Source organism: Pteronotus mesoamericanus, unplaced genomic scaffold (genome assembly GCF_021234165.1).
Source record: "Pteronotus mesoamericanus isolate MK-2021 breed Mesoamerican mustached bat unplaced genomic scaffold, CSHL_Meso_final contig_1201, whole genome shotgun sequence".
NCBI lineage: Eukaryota > Metazoa > Chordata > Mammalia > Chiroptera > Mormoopidae > Pteronotus > Pteronotus mesoamericanus.
In genome coordinates this window covers 179,432-196,289 of record NW_026555042.1, presented here as the reverse complement: position 1 = coordinate 196,289, position 16,858 = coordinate 179,432, and the positions used below count along the sequence as shown (strand labels likewise).

Genomic DNA, 16,858 nt, shown 5'->3' with positions numbered 1-16,858 from the left:
TGTCCGCAGACCAGGAGACACGGTTCAGTGGCCCGTTATTTTGCCCTCGGGGCGCACCTGGCCGGTCCCTGCCCACCAGGGGCAGGTGCTGCCGCTGCCGTGGCAGGCACAGGGAGTTGGGGCCACCGGCTGGGCAGGAGGGCCTTGCCTGGAGCCAGCGGCTCGGTCTCCGCGCCGCACGGCGCCCTGACTGGCAGCCTGGGTGGCAGACGAGCCCGCGCGCTCACAGGGCGCAGCCTGCAGAGGAGGGGGCAGCCCTGGGCTCGCCCGGCCGTGGCTGTGGCCCAGCCTCACACACGCACGCCCTGTGGGTGACCTTGTCTCTGTGCCCGGTGGCCTCTGCGTCTCATTCCTTGTCTGCCATGGGGCGGCCTGCGGCAGGCAGCTTGGATTCCAAAGCGACACACGAGACCCCGCAGAGCACCCGGAGGGGCTCCCTGCAGAGCTGGGGCCGCGTGTCTGTGGGGTGGGGCCGGGGGGCCACACGCCCACCGCAGGCCCGAGGGGACGGAAGGCCCCGCCCCACCCTGCCCCAGGTGAGGAGCTGCTGCCCCCTAGTGCCAGGAGCGCGGCCCGGCCGGCGGCCCAGAGGGGTTCAGCCGACTCCAGGGAGCCCAGCCCCAGTCCTGCCCCCATGAGGCATCTTGGCAACTGTTTAAAAAATATTCTATTTATTTATTTTTTGAGAAAGGGAAGAAGAGGAAGAGAAACACCAGTGTGTGGTTGCCTCCCGCATGCCCCTATTGGGGACCTGGCCCGCACCCCAGGCCTGTGCCCTGACTGGGAACCAAACTGCCACCCTTGGGCTCGGAGGCCGGCGCTCAGTCCACTGAGCCCCCCACCAGCCAGGGCTTGGCAATTACCTTGATGTTGTTCAAATGCATTTTGTCTTTATTTGAAGCCAAAAAAACAACCCCCCGGGTGTGCCCCTGCCCTGCTCGAGTGCGCTCGCAGGTCGCACACGGTGGGCGCACCCTGAGCTGAGTGCAGGCGACACCCAGACTTTATGCTTAAACACAACAGCACACGCGACATGCTTGTTCCGGGAACATCTGATTCAAGACCCGGAACTCATCTAGCGGCACCGCACCCACTGGCCGCGCGTCCCTCTTCCGCCGTGGAGGCTGCGAGGCCCCAGGCCTCACTGCGCGGGGACGGCCACCCTGGGCGCTGGTGCCGGGGGCCCCCGCGGCACAGGCACTTGGGCGGCCACCTTCTGGCTCCTCTCTGCGGACAGGCGCTCCAGGCGCTCCGTGTAGAAGCCGTTGAAGTCGAGCCTGCAGGGTGAGGGCGGGGCTGGGGTTGCTCCTGCAGACGCCTGAGGTGGGGGCCGCCCCCTGCAGCGGCCGCCCAGGCCCCTTCCGCTCCCCACGGGGGAGGGGTGCCGCCAGCTCGCACACAGACACGTGCGGCCGCACTCACACCGGACCAGCCTCACCAGCTCAAGGCACATTGAGATTGGAACAAAAACACGTCGAGACTGAAAGCAAGACAACTGAGGCCTCCAGCCAGACACTCGAGGACCGAGGACCGTCGGCAGCAGAGGGCAGGTCCCCGGCCCAGCCCCCAGAGGCGGGGCTCTCGTCACCCAGCCCTGCCCCGCGGCAGGGGCCCGAGGGCGCCCCGGGCGGAGGGACTCGCCGAAGGCCCACCCTCCCCGGGCCACCCCGGCGCGGCCTCTCAGGAGCCGGGGGTGACACTGCCGCTGGGCGCACGGGTCAGGGGCGGGAGCGGCTCTCCCGGGGCCCTGGGCCCAGGGAGGCCAGCAGGGGCGGGGCCGACCTCAGCCCGAGGACGCGGCCGGACGCCCCCTGGGGCGCGCGCACCCGGGGCCAGGCGCACCTGGAGATGACGCTGGCCATGCCGTGCTCGCAGTCGCTGGTGCTGTAGAGGCTCAGGCGGGCCAGCAGGTCGAGGAGGTGCGCCGAGAAGTTCTTGTCGAACTTGCTGATGGTGGCCTCGAAGCTGGGGGCCAGCGGGGGCGCGTCCGTGGGCTCCGCCAGGTGCTGGAAGACAGGCCCCGCGTGCCCTCACCTCCCTCCTGCGTGTTCGCAGAGCGCGCACTTCGGGACGTTCCGAGGGACGAGGGGCGTGGCTCGGGCATGGGGCGCTCCCACGGCCGCAGGACAGCAGGGCAGCGCGGCACCCGGAGCCGGGCCTCCCCCCCACCCCGGGCTGCTCAGCGTCGGCGGCCTGTGCCCCGCCCTGGCGGCGCCTTCGAGAGGGCAGTGCGGAGACGCAGGACCGGGCGCCAGCTCCCCGACGGGCGGCTGAGGAGGGACTCTCACTGGACGGCCGAGCGCCAGGCCCTCCGGGGAGCCCCCAACTCCGCCCTAACCACCCCCCAGTCTGTGGGTACACCGGCCTCGCCTGGAGCACGGCCGCACTGGAGTTTGCGGGGGTTTTTAGCGGGGGGAGGGGTGGTTTCTAAGGCTGGCGTGTGGAACCTGATCCTAAGATGGCTGTCTTCCAGTCACGGGGAAGACAGAAATGAAGAGGTGGTAGCGGCTTTAGCTCCAGCGGTCAGGACCCGAACGCTGCCGGGCCCGCAGGGAAGGGGCGGCCACCCACCTTCCGGGCGCGCTCCTCCGCCCGCTCGGCCTCGGCGGGCGGCCGCTGCACGGCGCCGTGCTCCAGGGCCAGGCGGCCCAGATCGCCGTCCAGCTTCACGCTCTGTGTGAACCTCTTGGGGCCAGAAAACGCCGCCTTTATTACAACCGATTTGCTGCCAGCACCAACACCCCATGTGCCCGGGACGCTGGCAGGCTGGGGACCGCGGGCGCGCCCTTGGGAGGCTGCCTGGCTCTGGGCCTCCGGACTTCCGCCGGAAACAGGCGCTGTTCACGGGGTCCGCTTTGCAACCCATGGGGCTCCTGCGTGAGGGGCTGGCTCACGTGCTACGGACGCTCCACTCGGTCATCGGCCGCCACGTCCCGCGCCCCCAGCTCCCCCCCCTGCTCAGACGCCCCCGTGCCCTTGAGCCTGGCCACGCCCCACGCCACTCGTCCTACCCCGGCACGCACACCCTGTTCTACCGCTTGTGCCAAGTGCCCACGGCAGACGGACTCAGCCGGGGCTGCGGCCGCACCTGCATGCAGTTGGTGAACATGACGCACACAGACATGAGCTTGGAGAAGACCTTGAGCAGCTCGGGGTTGGTCAGCATGCAGTCCTTCAGGCAGGTGTCCAGGAAGCTCGTGTGGTGGCCCAGCACGTCGTCGATGTTGGAGGCCTGCGGAGCACGGTCTGAGCACGTGTGTGCCCGGGCCTCAGCACCGGCTTTGCACACTTCTGTTTTGTTTGTTTCTTACACGAACCCATGGTTTTTTGGGGGGAAACTTCAAAATACCACTAACAGGAATACTACTGAACATGCCCCCAAAGTCGAAGGTTTTGATTCCTAAAGGCAGGAAGCAAGAAGGAAGCCCGGCCACTGGCCACCTTCTGCTTCCGGGACCCGGTGAAGGGCGAGGAGCCTTATGGCGGAGAAGCCCCAGGAGGCCCAGGACCTGCCGGCGGGGCGGCCTGCGCGGCTCTCACGCTCCGGTGGAAGCAGGCGCCCCGACCCCAACCCCGAGCCGGCACCCTCCCCCGTGGAGACTCTACGCTGGGGGACACGTCCTGGCAGCTCCAGGGCTGCGGGTCATTAAGTTGGAACTCACAGATTTCAGGTTTTTCTCCAGGATGTGCCAGGTCGGCTCCATGACCTCAAACATCATGTAGTACTGAATGTTCTGAACGAAGTTAAGCATCCGCTGCCGCAGCGTGAAGGCACCGGCAAACCTGGGCGAGCAGGCGTCCAGGGACCCGCTGTGGAGCTGGCCCCTGCACAAGGCCTCCTGCCCCCCGGCCCCCCACGCCTGCAGGGGCACCTGCTCTGAACGGCATGTGTGACACGGTGCCGTGCGACACGGTGCCCGAGGCTCAGACCCAGGCGCAGGCCACGCCGGGGCCAGACCAGCAAGCAGCGCGCCTAGGCTCATGCCGGCGGGTACTGACCCTGGGAGCAGCTCCAGGTCCTCAGAGGGCCCCACCCAGAGAGGCGGCCGCCCGCAAGTTTGTGCGGTGGGGCCAGAGCGGCTGTGCTCATGGACGGCGACAGCCGTGCACACCCTGGGTGTGCGTCCTGGGACCGCTCCCTGCGGGGACACTGAACGTACCACCTGGCGGAATGCAGCGCGTGCTGCTTGGCGGCCTTGTTGCCGATCCAGACGTTGCAGAGCTGCCGCTCCACGTGCTTGCAGTAGAACATGTGTCGGAAGAGCATCTGGTAGCGTGTCAGGGCCTTCCTGCAGAAGGGGAGCACATGAGGGTCCCGCCGATGGCCCGCACAGCGCACGGGGCTCCGCTGGGACCGCGGACGGGCGGTTCGGCCACTGACACACAGTCCTGGGCTGGCCACCGCCACGGGGCGGCCCCCTAGCGCGCGCACGGCGGCAGAACGAGGCAATGGGCGGCGGGTCGGATCCCCCTCCCTGCCCCCCCGCACGCTGTCCCTGAAGCTGGTGTCTGGGCGAAGTGCGCACCTGTTAATGATCAGTGACAAGGGCCACTTGACCACGTAGTCAAAGGAGAAGGCCTCCAGGCCGCTCAGCGAGAGCTCGGTGGGGTCGGCCTGCACCATCGCCTTCTCCTGCTTGGTCTCAATGGCCAGAACCCGCAGAAGCTGCGTGATGAGGTCATGAGGCATCAGGTCGATCTGGGGGAGAAACAGGAGCATCAGCTGCGAGTCCTTCATCGGTGCCTATTGGTTTGGCCATAAGTCCGTTTAAATAAGAGCTTGTTCTGCAAAATGAAAGGCACTTTTTCATTTTCACCAATAGCTTTACTGGCTCAGGAACTGTGAGTACATCTGCTGTCTCCTGCATGGTATGATACTGATTGCTCTCAATTAATGTCTCTGTTTGACTCCTATCAACTTCGACTGGTCCACCCGACCGCAGAGCATCGTCCAGCGCGACATCTCCAGCACGAAACTTCCCAAACCACTTTGGCACGTCCGATCGTCACAGCACCTCCTCCGTGCACTGCACACGTCTTTTCTGCATTTCAACTGTATTTTTACTTTTCTTGAAATAATAAAACAAAACATGCCAAAAATGTTGTATATTTTCTTCTACCTTCAGTATTAAATTGGCTGCACAAAAATTCACCAACTTTAATGCTTTTTTTAATGTACACGGATGTGACAACCGTCACAATACAATTTAACAAAATCGTCTCAAATCCAGCTGAAGACAACAGGTGTCACTAGAGCCGCTGCACGGGAAAAACCAAGCGAGCCTCTTGGCCAACCCAGTCACCGTCTAAGCGCTGCGCCCTCACTTGAGAGCGGTGTGACAGTGCGTGGGGCTGTAATGGAGAAAAGTGTTTTAATCTTGTGTAACGGACCCTAAAAAAGGCATCACGCTGTGGCTCCCATTCCCGGCGCCCATCAGCTGGGAAAGCAACCGGGGCCGAGGTGCGTGCCTCTGCGTCTCGGAGGCCGGCTTAAAAACCCGCCATTCCGTAAAGGCTTCAAAACGGAAACCACGTCCCGTTGAAGTAGAAAAAGCAAACTGCAGACCAAGAGCTGCGTGAGCGAGGGCCCACAGGGCGCACACGGGCAAACCTGCCCCAGGCCCCGGCCGGCCAGGGCCCCTGAGGAAGGACAGCTGCTCCAGGCTGCGCTGTCCCCGGCTCAATTTACGCGGGTGTTTGTTAAGTGCCGACCGCCCGCGGGCGCAGTGAGAGCACCCCCGCCACCCGAGGGGCAGGGACGGAGAGCCGGGGGAGCCGGGGGAGAGCGAGGGCGGGGGGGGGGGGCGGGGGGGAGCCGGGGGAGTGCCGGGGGGGAGCCGGGGAGAGCCGGGGAGAGCCGGGCGAGAGCCAGCCCGCCACGCGGCCAGCAGAGGCGGCCGCAAGCGACCCGCCCTGCACCCAGGTCCACAGGCTGAGGTCGAAGATCAGCCTAGCATACCGGGGTGTGTGCTTCTTTTTTTAAAAAGATTTTATTTATTTATTTTTGGAGAGAGGGGAAGGGAGGGAGGAGGAGAGGGAGAGAAACATCACTCAGTTGCCTCTCACACGTCCCCAGCTGGGGACCCAGCCCGCAGCCCAGGCCTGCACCCCAACGGGGAACTGAGCCGGCGACCGCTCGCTCTGCGGGACGGAGCGCAGCCACGGAGCCCCCAGCCGCCGGGGCGCGAGGGCACAGACTTCAGTCTAACAGCTTCACTCCCAGTCCTACAAAAACACCCTCACACCCGAGCACAGACCCCGAACACCCAGGGCACGGACTGGAGACGTGAAAGGGCAAGCGCGACGGTCGCAGTGGAGACCCGACCCCCCGCGCCCGACGACGGACGGGCAACCAGGCGGCAGTCGGGCGGGGACAGACGGGCACGAGGGGAGTCACCGACGCGTGGAAGTCAAACCCCTTAAGACAAACAGGCCCAAGAGATGCCCGTGCAGATCAGACGACACCAGACCGAAACCCACGGGGCGCGGCACAGGCCGGGCGCAGAGGCAGCGCACGGCGGGGGGGGGGGGGGCGCGCCTACGCTGAGGACAGGAGCGGGCACGCCCACGGCCTAGCTTTGTGCTTCAGGGAAGGAGAAAGCCAAACCAAACCCAAAGCAGCAGAGAGACGGCAACGAGGACCCGCGCGAAGCACAGGGCGGCCCCGGCCGCCTCCCCTGGAGCCCCAGGGCCCTCCCTCCGCCTCGGAACGTGCTCCCTGAGCCGTGCCTTCCGCCTCTGTGACCTTCTAAGGGAGGTCTCTGCTCCGCAGCTTGGGTCTCGGCTCTGACCCCTTTCTCCACCGAGGCCGCTGAACGGAGGCCGGGCCGGGGCCGGCGCAGAGCTGCCACCCACAACGCTGCGGGGGGCGCTGAGGGACACCCCGCACGCCGCCCGGCGGTCGTTCCGCAGCCCCTGCTGCGGGAATCCTGCCTCCTCTGTCACTTGGGAGTCCCAGAACCCTCTGGAAGAAACGCCACCTGACAGGTCACTGGCCAAATCGTAAGGGCCCGAGAGTAGTCACAGACATGCAGACAGAGCACCGGAGAGGAAAACTTTAAAAAACAAAGCACATAAAAAACAGCAGAGAAAGAACCAATGAAACCCGAAGGTGATACTTTGAAAGGTCGATGAATGGGACAAACTTTTAGCCACGTTAACTGACAGCAGGGAGAGGAGACTGAAATGAGAAACTGAGACAAGAAAGTGGGGACGCCCCTGCCAGCCTCGCGGGCACGCGCAGGACCCCAACTCCCGGTCTAGGCGCCCCAGCGCCCGCACGGACGCGGGAAGGGCGAGCCTGCCCAAACCTGGCGGGGGAGACCGAGGCGGCCTCGCGGGCGAGTCCCGCCGCACGCAGGGAACTGGCCCGGCCCCCCTGAAACCTCCTGAAACCAGGGAGGGGACGCCTCCCCGCCCCACCTACAGGGCCAGTGCTGCCTGGGAACCACGCCAGGACACATGTCCCCAAAAAGCAGGGACACAAAAGCCCTCGGCAAACACAGCGAGCCGGATGCAGCCGCACGGTGACAGGAGCACATGCCACGGCCCGGCGGGGCTCGCTCCCAGGACGCGAGGACAGCCCAGCACCCAGAAGCCCAGCCGGGGCCCGCGGGCGGGAAGCCGCCGGGTGCCGCGGCCGAGGCGGGAGACACCGCTGCCCCACGCTGGCCCCCGGCTCGGGCGGCACCCACCTTGAGGTCGTCCTTGAAGGGGTCGGTGTTTGCAGTACTCATGCGCAGGGCCAGCTCCAGCAGCGCCTCGAGGCGCGTGGGCGCGATGTCATCCACTGGCTTCCTCAGCTCCTCCTCCGTCAGGTCCATGAAGTGCACGAAGAAGTCCCCCTGGTCCATCAGGAAGTAGCGCTTGATGGACCTGGGAGAGGTGACCGGCGGGCGTCAGCAGGGCCCGGGGCGGGGGGTGTGGAGGGGTCGCCGGGGGTGCCCAGACAGGGAGCAAGGCTGGGGAGGAAGGGTCCACAGGCGTCCGGCAGTAAGGCCTGCAAACGACAGGTGGACTGCCGGAGCCCTGGGGCCTGGCTTGCCTCCGCAGGGCCCCCGCCACGTGCCGGGGACGCGCACCTCAGGTGGGCCACGAGCTCCTGCTCCTCCATCAGGAAGTCCAGCAGCACCTTGCTGGCGTAGTTGAACGCCTTCTCAATCTGTTCCACGTATGCCCGCTCCTTCAAGGTGTAGATGACCTCTTTGGCCACTGGGCAGGTGACGTCGTGACCGCACTCTCTGACCACGTTCAGATACTTCCCTGCAAGGACACAAAGGGCCGCAGCCCGGCCTCAAGCCACGCCCACAGGCCTCCCCGGCCCGGCCCGAGCGAGGTGGCCGTGGGTGGGGCTGGCTGGTGGCCGGTGTTCTCGGTGGCTTTTCTTGGAAGGTGTGTGACACCGTGAGATGACCACACGTTTGTTTTTTGTCCCAGTTTCCAGCACTGGGCCCCTAAAACCCCGGATGCCTGGTGATTCAGAAGCCCCCCACCACACTTGAGCTTATGCTAATGAGGGGACCGCTGGCCGCACCCAGCGAGCTTTAGGGCGAGGCTGGTGGTCGGGGACCAGCCTGGGCTGGGGCTGAGGTGACCGCCCAGGGCCGCAGGACAGGACTGCCACGAAACCCTCCAAAGGGGTTCGAAGAGCTTTTGGGCAGTTGGTGAACACGTCCACCCGCCAGGAGGGCGGCGCACCCCAACTCCTTGGGGCCCTCGCCCCACAGGCCACTCCCTGGACCCGACAACGCCCCCCGCGATACCCCGGCGGCCGGGGGGCAAGTGCTTCTAAGCCCCGTGAGCCGCCCTCGCGAGCTATTGGGCCTCAGGAGGGGTCCAGGGGGCCCCGGTTTGCAGTCCCCTTGGACAGGGGTGCCGGCGGCCTAGGGGCCCCAACGCTCACTGCTGTGCCTGAAGCAGGGCCCGCGCTGCGTCCGGGGCGCTGGCGGCAGGGCCCAGCCGCCGTCTGCGAGAACCGGGGCCCGGGCGCGGTGTGGGGACCCCCGTGCGCTATCAGTGCTGGGAGTGAAGCAAGTCCCCCTTCAAGAGTAGCAACAAGGTTCTAGGAAGCTGATGGTAAAGAGGGAGGAGAGACCCCTATTGAGACAACCTCCCAGGTTCGGGGAACAAAATGCGGCCAAGCAGAGCCCGAGCCCGAGCGAGGCCCCGCCAGGAACAGGGCACAGAGGGTGCCCGCCCGGGAGGTCGCCCTGGGCCTCACCCGTGCTGAGCACCTTGCCCGCCATCTTCTGCAGGAAGGACGGGATCTGCCGCTGCACCACGGTGTACCGCTGGTCCCAGTAGCGGTCGTTGTAGTCCTCCTGGATCTTCTCCTTCCGCAGCTCGTGCTCCTCGACCATGAACTCGCTGGAAGCACACAGGCCCGGTCATGGCCGCAGCCCCGCCTGCCCGCGCTGGTCGCCGGGCCTGCCACCCGCGCGGGGCAGCGAGGTGGCCCAGGGCCAGAGCCGGGGCAAGGGTGGCTCGTCCTTACTGTGGCCTGTGACGGGGCCCCGCACGGCTGTCCACACGCGTGGGCAACAGGACACGCCTGGGACGCAGGCCCGTCCACCAGAACCCACGCCGCCCACCCCGCCTCGGCTGTGCCCTCAGCTCAGGACCTCGAGCGGCACCCCTTACCCAGCCTGTCGTGCCAGCTTGTTACTCGGGTCGTTCGTAGACAAATACTATTCCTGCACCACAAGCTCACTAAGTAGTTTGAAAAATAAACCTCAAACAGCAGAACGCCACGAGCTGACGTGTTTCATCTTATGCGCCTCAACTCGTCCCACGGAGGAGCCCACGCCAAGGAGGCTGAGGGGCCGAGGACAGCCCTCCTGCCCTCCACAGCCCGGACAGCACTGAAGGGCCCCCCGCCCGACGCCCCCAGCCCCACCTGTACGGGTCGTTGATGATGCCCCTGTAGATCCACTTCTCCAGGATCTCGAAGTAGGGCACGCTGGCGGCCTTGGTCAGGTAGAGGCACAGCTCCTGCGCCTGGCTGTCCCCCGTGTAGTTGAAGCTCCGGTCGTGCAGGAGGCTCAGGGTGGCCCCCCCGATACACTCGCCTTTATCCACGGAGGTGGCTGTGAGGGGAGGAGACACTCAGTGCCGAGCAAGCGGGAGCCGTGCTGAGCCCCACCCCCGACCCCTGCAGGGCAGGAGCTTCTTCAGGGGGTGCACCCCCACTACGCAGTGGTAGCTGCGCATAAAGTTCACAAGTAAGAGCTTCCAGTTTTCTCTCCCAAGTTAGCAAAACACGAAGCGACACTGCTCCGGCCTCACGACCGGGGGGGCCAACAGCCAGGCAGGGACGGCCCCCGCCCTGCGCCAAGGCCCTCTGGCCGCGGAGACGGTGACGCACCGAGGGAGGCCAGGACGTCCACAGTGCGCAGGGCGGGTTGCACGTGGAACCAGAGCTTCGGCAATGACAGCAGGCCCCGCCGCTGCAGCTGCTCCAGCTGCGAGACCAGCGTCAGGTGCTCCTTCACCAGCGTCCGCATGGCGGCTGCCAGCGCCTGGTTCACCTGCCCGTACTCGAAGGAGGACTTCTCCTCGATGAACCTGCAAGGACAGGCGGTGGTGGTGCCTCTGAGAAGCGGCAGCTACGTTCTCAGGGGAGGCCAGACGTTCCGTGTCTGGCGCCGACGCCCCGCTCATGCTTTTGCGCCGGGGTAACCTGGGGTGACAGGTGCCTGAGCCGAGTGTGTCCGCGGCCGGCGCCCCGCACCCACCTGGTCACGGTGGAGTAGCTGGCAGCCACAGGGAGGATTCTGTTCACCAGCTCCCTGACGGACAGGTCCAGGTTGGGGTCCACCAGGAAGGCCCGGCTCTGCCTCCCGGCGAGGGGCTGGGCGGTGATGTACCTGCCGTCCACGCCCACCAGCACGTAGAGCAGGTCCTCCACGATGGCCGCCTCCTGGGAGGCCAGGGGCAGCGAGCCTGCGGGCCGCAGACGCCGCTGGAGCCGCTCGCCTCGCCTCGGGGCTCCCGCCCCCAACATCCCACCCACAGAAGGTCACGCTCTCACTCGTTTTCCATGAGTGACTGTGCACGTGAGACCTGGGTGTTCGCTCGGCTTCGACCGACCCCACCGGGGCACCCACAGCTCAGAGTTCAAGACCCCCGGGAGGAAGAGCAGGCCCCGGCGGGCCAGGGCGCCCGGACCAGCCCAGCGGGGCCTGAAAGCACTAGGCAGGCAGAGCCCTTACACGCAGGGAGGTGCCTGGCACGAGGACGTCGACAGGGGCCTGAAAAGTGCCTGTGACGGAGCCGTGTGCACCGTGCTTACATGTTGTTCTGGCGTAAAGGGGAGCTTTTCTTTACCGGCTTTAAAATGCAGACAGTTTCTGTCGTGAACATACAGCTTCACAACCACCCAGGAGACTTGCGGAAGGTCACAGGACACTGAGCAGGGCTGCCACCCAATGCCTAGGGCCAGCCCCCCGTTCCTGGCCGTGCACCTGCTCGGACAGACGGCCGTGCGGGGCAGCTGGAGGCAGCCCCAGGAGAAAGCCGTCCCCGAGGATCGCGCCTGCTGCCCAGCGCGGGCCACCCCCGGGCCACGAGACCACGGCCTGGCAGCATGGCAGCACAGCACCGCGCCCCGCAGGTCCGGGCCGCGGCAGCACCAGCTGCACAGCCCCCACCTGCCTGAGGGTGCGGGACGGGCCCCGAGCCCAGCAGCCGCCGTCCCACAGGCCACCAGGCAGGCGGCCAGAGGCGCCCGCTTCACCTACCTATGGGCACAGTGGTGTCGGTGCTTAAGCCCGAGCCGGTGAGGAAGTCCCCAGCCAGCGTGGGCCTCTCGTACACCCACGCCGGGAAGACGGGGAGGCGCTGGCCCGAGTTTTTTTTGTTCTGCTTGTCGCGGAGCATTTTTCTTGTAAGTTCTAGAGACTGGTGAGAACATTTTTAAAAACAAAAGCAAAGACAGACTTTCAGTACGAATAGTTAAGGCCAACGTCAACGGCGTTGAAAAGGCCGATCGCTGAGCCCGTGAGGGTTCAGTAGGTACGTGCAGAAACTCGAGAGACGGGAGGGGCCCGGGCCCTCAACAGGCGCCACGGGCCAGGCAGGGGCACCGGCAGCGAGGGCACCTCGCCAGCGCAGGCCGGCTCTCGTGACCCCGCACCCCCTCCTGTGGCTCAACGCAGACGCGACCCACCTCCTGTGGTGAGGACGCAGCCCCAGCCAGAGACGGTGGGCGAAAGGGGGCGCCCACCCAAGCCCCTCAGGGACAAGGGACAGACGGAGAGCCCCGCCCAGGGCCGTCGGGGTGGTCTGGCCCTCAGGCGCGTCGGCTCAGGTGCCGTGAGAGGGGCACATGCAAACTCGGTTCCTGCATCTCTCACGGGCCGTCGGCGTGAGGGCGTTGTGAGGCACGGTGCACAGGACACGCCCCACCAGTGCTGGCTGCTGTCCTGGTCCCAGCCGCTGCGCTCAACAAGCACCTGCTAAGTTCAGACCCTCGCAGGGACACAGCTCTGCGGGGCTCGAAGGCCAGAGGCAACTCCACGAGCAGTTGTGCACCAAGAGAACAGGGCAGGACATGAATCCAAAAGTAAAAAAAAGCAGCAAGTATAGGAGAAAAAGGGCGATCTAGAGAAAATTGTAAAGTATGATTTCAAAAAGACAAACTGTACCCCTGGCGGGCGTGGCTCAGTGGACTAGGCGCTGGCCTGCAAACCAAAGGGTCGCTGGTTCGATTCCCAGTCCGATGCCTGGGTTGCGGGCCACATCCCCCAGTTGGGGGCGCATGAGAGGCAGCCACACAGGGACGTTTCTCCCCCTCTTTCTCCCTCCCTCCTACTCTCTAAAAATAAATAAATAAAGCCTTAAAAAATAATGAAAGTAATAAAAAATAAAGAGACAAGTTCTGAGAGACACACAGGAAATGGGGAAGAACGTGGGCTCGCAGGGTGTGCTCGCGGATTGCGCGCGACCGCCCAGCAGCAGACGGGCCGACGGCCCGTGGCAGGAACCCCCCCAGACCCCCACCCACACACAGCGAGTCTTGCTCCACATCCACATCCAGATCTGTCCTCAGCCGACGACAGCGAGATGCGCCCCCCCTCCCACGGCAGCACGTGGACCTCTGGGTGGCGGGTCGCAGTACCTGCTGCCACGTGGAGCCTGCAGCCACGCTGCCCAGCTGCTTCCTCAGCTCCTCGAGCTCCTGCAGGGAGATCCTGGCGGCTGGGGCCGGGGCGCCGAGGCTGGTGGTGCTGCTGGCGGCGGCCGCGGCTGCCAGCTCAGCTCTCTCCTTCGCATTCTGCTGTAGGTACTGCAGCGTCTGCACACACAGAGCCCTGCGTGACACGGGGCCGCACACGTGTGTGCTCGGCCCAGGAGGGCCACCCCACCCCCTTTTCCCAGCCCCAGGACCCGGCAGAGGGCGGGAGCACAGGCTCCGGCCTGGCCTCGAGCTCCCCGCCCCTGGCGCCGCGCCCTCCACGCACCGCGGCCCCAGGCCTTTCTCGCCACTGGACCGCCCCACCGCGTTCCCGGCACTGGGGGCCAGCACCCGCCCGCTGCGCCTCGGCTGCCGGATGGGCCCGCGCCTCGGGCCGCAGGAGGGAGGGCCCACGAGCCCCTGGGTGCTGACATGCGCTCTTCTCTGTATCACACGCGTCTCGCATGTGGCTTCAAACTAACAAAAAGGCGTGAGACAACAACAGATATAGAGCCGCCCAGAGGCAACAGCTCTCAGCACCTCCTGCATTCGTCACGAGCTATTTTCATTCTGATGCGACAGGTAGGCAGAGTGGCAGGCAGAGGCACCAGTGGCAGCGGACTCGCCAGGTGTCGCCTCTGCTGCACAAGCCCGTGGGCTTCAACCGCGCACGGGAACCGCCCCCCAGGGCACGCTGCCCATGGGGCACACGCCACGCAGGCCGGGCCGAGCGCGGCAGCCACTACCTCTTTGTCCTCCGCGAGCTTTGACAGCAGGTACACCAGCGGGTCAAGGGTCCGTGTGTTTTTAGATTTCAGTTCATCGTATTTCTTTAGAAAGTCTTCTGGAGTACGAGAAAATTCCGCTATTTTAACCTCAAAAGCACAAACACAAGTGATTTAGTAGTGATAATGAAGAACTGTAAAAACATCTTGCAGAATATTAAACACAAACACCCACACACAGTGGAATTAGGCTGATCACTGAAACAGAAGGAGGAAGCCTCGTCCAACACCTTGTGAAAGCCCATCTCCCTCCGAGGCGCCCCTCGCGTTCCATGCCCCACGCCCTGCGCACAGTAACCACGGACTCTTCCCGTGGTAACTCACACACTCACTTTACTCTGTTCCCTCTGAAACGGGTTATCACATGCAGGCTCAAGGCTTGTATTTCCTAATTTTTTAAAAGACTTACTCATGTATTTTTAGAGAAAAGGGAAGGTAGGGAGAAAGAGAGAAACAGCGATGTGAGAGAGAAGCACCCATTGGTTGCCTCTCGCATGCCCCCAGCTGGGAGCGAACCTGCAACCCAGGCCTGGGCCCTGACCTGGCATTGGCCGGCGACCCTTCAGTTTGCAGGACAACGTCCGCCCTGCTGGTCAGAGCCATTGATTGATTGATTTTAGAGAAGACAAAGGCGGGGGGGAGGAGAGAGAAACACTTGTCTGTAGTTCCATTTATTGATACTTCAATTCTTGCATGTGCCCTGGCCAGGGATCGAACCTGCGTACCAGGACATATTAAGACAACAGTCTAATGACCGAGCGACCTGGTCAGGGCAAGTGAATTACATGTTTTTTGAACAAAGAAAAATAATTCACTCGAAAGAGAGTTCAGTGCGGTCACCACCAAGAGCTCCCTCTTCTGTCGGGGAAACGTCTGTGTCATGATGTGACTACAAGAGACACACACGTGCCCCTTGTCACAGGTATCGGGGGCGCGGTGAAGGGGCTGGGCTCCCGGAGCTTCCGTCGACTCCTCTGTCTGGGCTGAGGGGCAGAACCACCGTGGGGCCCACAGCGAGGCTTCCCTGGGCTCCCTGACATCGTCGCCCGCACGGCCAGGGCTGCCCAGCAGGGACGGCAGACTCTAAGCACAGCACAGGGACCGGCCACAGCGGGCGGCGGCGGCGCACGGCAGGGCGGGCACTCACCTTGGCACTGTGCGCAGACACGGTGGTGGTGACGTATGGGGTCCGGTTCTTCTGCAGCAGGTCGATGTAAACCTCGGCCCCCTCCCCTCCACGCACGCGCAGCAGGCTGAGCAGCTCGTTGACATCATGGTGGATCCGAAATTCACTCATTGTTCTGGCTCTGAGACAGCATCACCATGTGTCCTCCTAAAGGGAAGAGGGAAGCTATTTCTAGAAACAAAACCCTATTGATATAAAAAATTTAGAGCAGTCAAATTTGGCCAACGTCAGACCTTGGATAAACCAAGCCATCCTGTGGGCCCCATGATGCCCCTCCAGGATGCCACCCTAGCTGACTCTCACCCCGTGGGGCGGGTTCCTGGGGCGAGCCCTCCCCTGCCTGCAGGCGGTGCCCCTGGAGTAGACTGTCATTTCTCGCTGGGCACCGTCCCCAGTGGACGTGCGACCTTTGGGGATCCACTGTGTCAGCCAGCTTCCAGGTCATGCCTCAGCCTGAGAACCTGTAGGCTGGGTCCACCTACACCCTGGGCCCGGGGCAGGCAACACAGCGGTCCTGTTGGGGGCCCTGGGTCTACCCAGGGACCTCCGCACAGGCCGAGGCCACGGACCCCCGTCCCAGCACAGGCGTTTAAACCCCAGCCCCGGCCCACGAGGCCCACACCTGGCTCGGATGCTGCACTGCTCAGGTTTGTGTTCTCTGCATGGTGGGACCTGGGGCGTTTCCTTCTTTTGCCCAAACTTGGCTACATCTGCGGGTGCTTTTCATAAAACTGCTACATGTTCCCTGTGCATTCGCTTCCATCTCCGCTCAGTCGGCCCTGCCGACCGGACGTCCCAGGGTCTCACCACTAGATACAGAGCCCTCTGGCATCGACGCCAAGGCTGAGATGTGCCCAAGGGGACGGTAGTGGCCGGCACCGGGCTTTGGTCCTGCCGATGACGGCAGCCCATCAGCCACCACCATCAACAGAACTGATCACAGGGAGACGCGCACGGGCGATGAGCTGGATTCGAGAAGCGAGGAGCCGCCAACCTACACACTTCTCCAAGGCTCTGTGACCCCAAGCGGGTCGGGACCACTGCGCTGACTGCGGCGGAGACGACTGGGCACACACTCCGCAACTAATTCCGCACGGATCTTAACGGTAACTGTGATCTCGGCGGGTGGGGAAACGAGTCCTCCGGACGCAACTGCAGTTCACGGTGCCCAAACCTCAAACACCGACTCCGAGCGGAAGGACAGAGGCAGCGGCAAGGACTAGTGCCCGGTTGCCAGCTCAGGGGCTGATGCTACCGGGGGGCGCTGACAGGATCCCGCCGCAGCCGCGGGCGCCTGGGAGCACCGGGCCCGCCCGCCCCAGTGAGTCTCGAGCGCCCTGGGGGCCCCTACGCGTCGCCTGTCACACTTCAGTCGGGGAATTGCCTCCGACTTCTGCGCCGTGAGCACCGGGCACGGCGCCCTGCGCGGCTCGGGCGCGGAACGCAGGGCCCGACCGCCGGGGCTGGGGCGCCACCGACGGGCTGTGGGCAGAGAAGGCGTGCAGAAAGCCCGGGCTTCTCGAGAACCGTGAGCGGCCCGGAGCGGGGCGCGAGCCTCGGCAGGAGGGACCCTGCACCACCGGGTCCGGGAACGACCCCGCGTTCCCGCCGCAGTCGCCGCACTCACCGCCCGCGCCGCCCCACCTCCGGAGCCCGCCGAAACCCGCCGCACTGCCCGCGCCGGGAGCGGAAGTGGTTCTCGACGTCACGTCC

At 64.7% G+C, this 16,858-nt stretch overlaps 1 protein-coding gene across 1 annotated transcript; it reads right to left on the bottom strand.

The window, feature by feature from the left end:
* Positions 1-728: 728 nt before the first annotated feature.
* TUBGCP2 (tubulin gamma complex component 2) lies at positions 729-16,833 on the bottom strand. Its single transcript, XM_054584986.1, has 18 exons — positions 16,773-16,833; positions 15,107-15,292; positions 13,921-14,049; positions 13,118-13,294; positions 11,739-11,898; positions 10,734-10,941; positions 10,364-10,563; positions 9,896-10,085; positions 9,221-9,366; positions 8,082-8,262; positions 7,695-7,875; positions 4,527-4,699; positions 4,161-4,289; positions 3,663-3,783; positions 3,089-3,232; positions 2,568-2,685; positions 1,843-2,029; positions 729-1,277 (listed from the first exon to the last, which is right to left on the bottom strand). Exons 2-18 carry the CDS (start codon positions 15,254-15,256, stop codon positions 1,142-1,144), a joined length of 2,730 nt encoding a protein of 909 aa, XP_054440961.1. The 5' UTR covers positions 15,257-15,292; positions 16,773-16,833; the 3' UTR covers positions 729-1,141.
* Positions 16,834-16,858: the final 25 nt, after the last annotated feature.

What these genes read in the sequence shown, in the direction of transcription:
- TUBGCP2 (XM_054584986.1), bottom strand. Translation starts at nt 15,256, where the DNA reads ATGAGTGAATTTCGGATCCACCATGATGTCAACGAGCTGCTCAGCCTG. An exon ending in CAGGCTCCACGTGGCAGCAG is followed by an intron (nt 11,899 to 13,117) that starts GTACTGCGACCC and finishes TGTTCTCACCAG; the next exon opens with TCTCTAGAACTTACAAGAAA. An exon ending in GCGCTGCATTCCGCCAGGTG is followed by an intron (nt 3,784 to 4,160) that starts GTACGTTCAGTG and finishes CTGCTCGCCCAG; the next exon opens with GTTTGCCGGTGCCTTCACGC.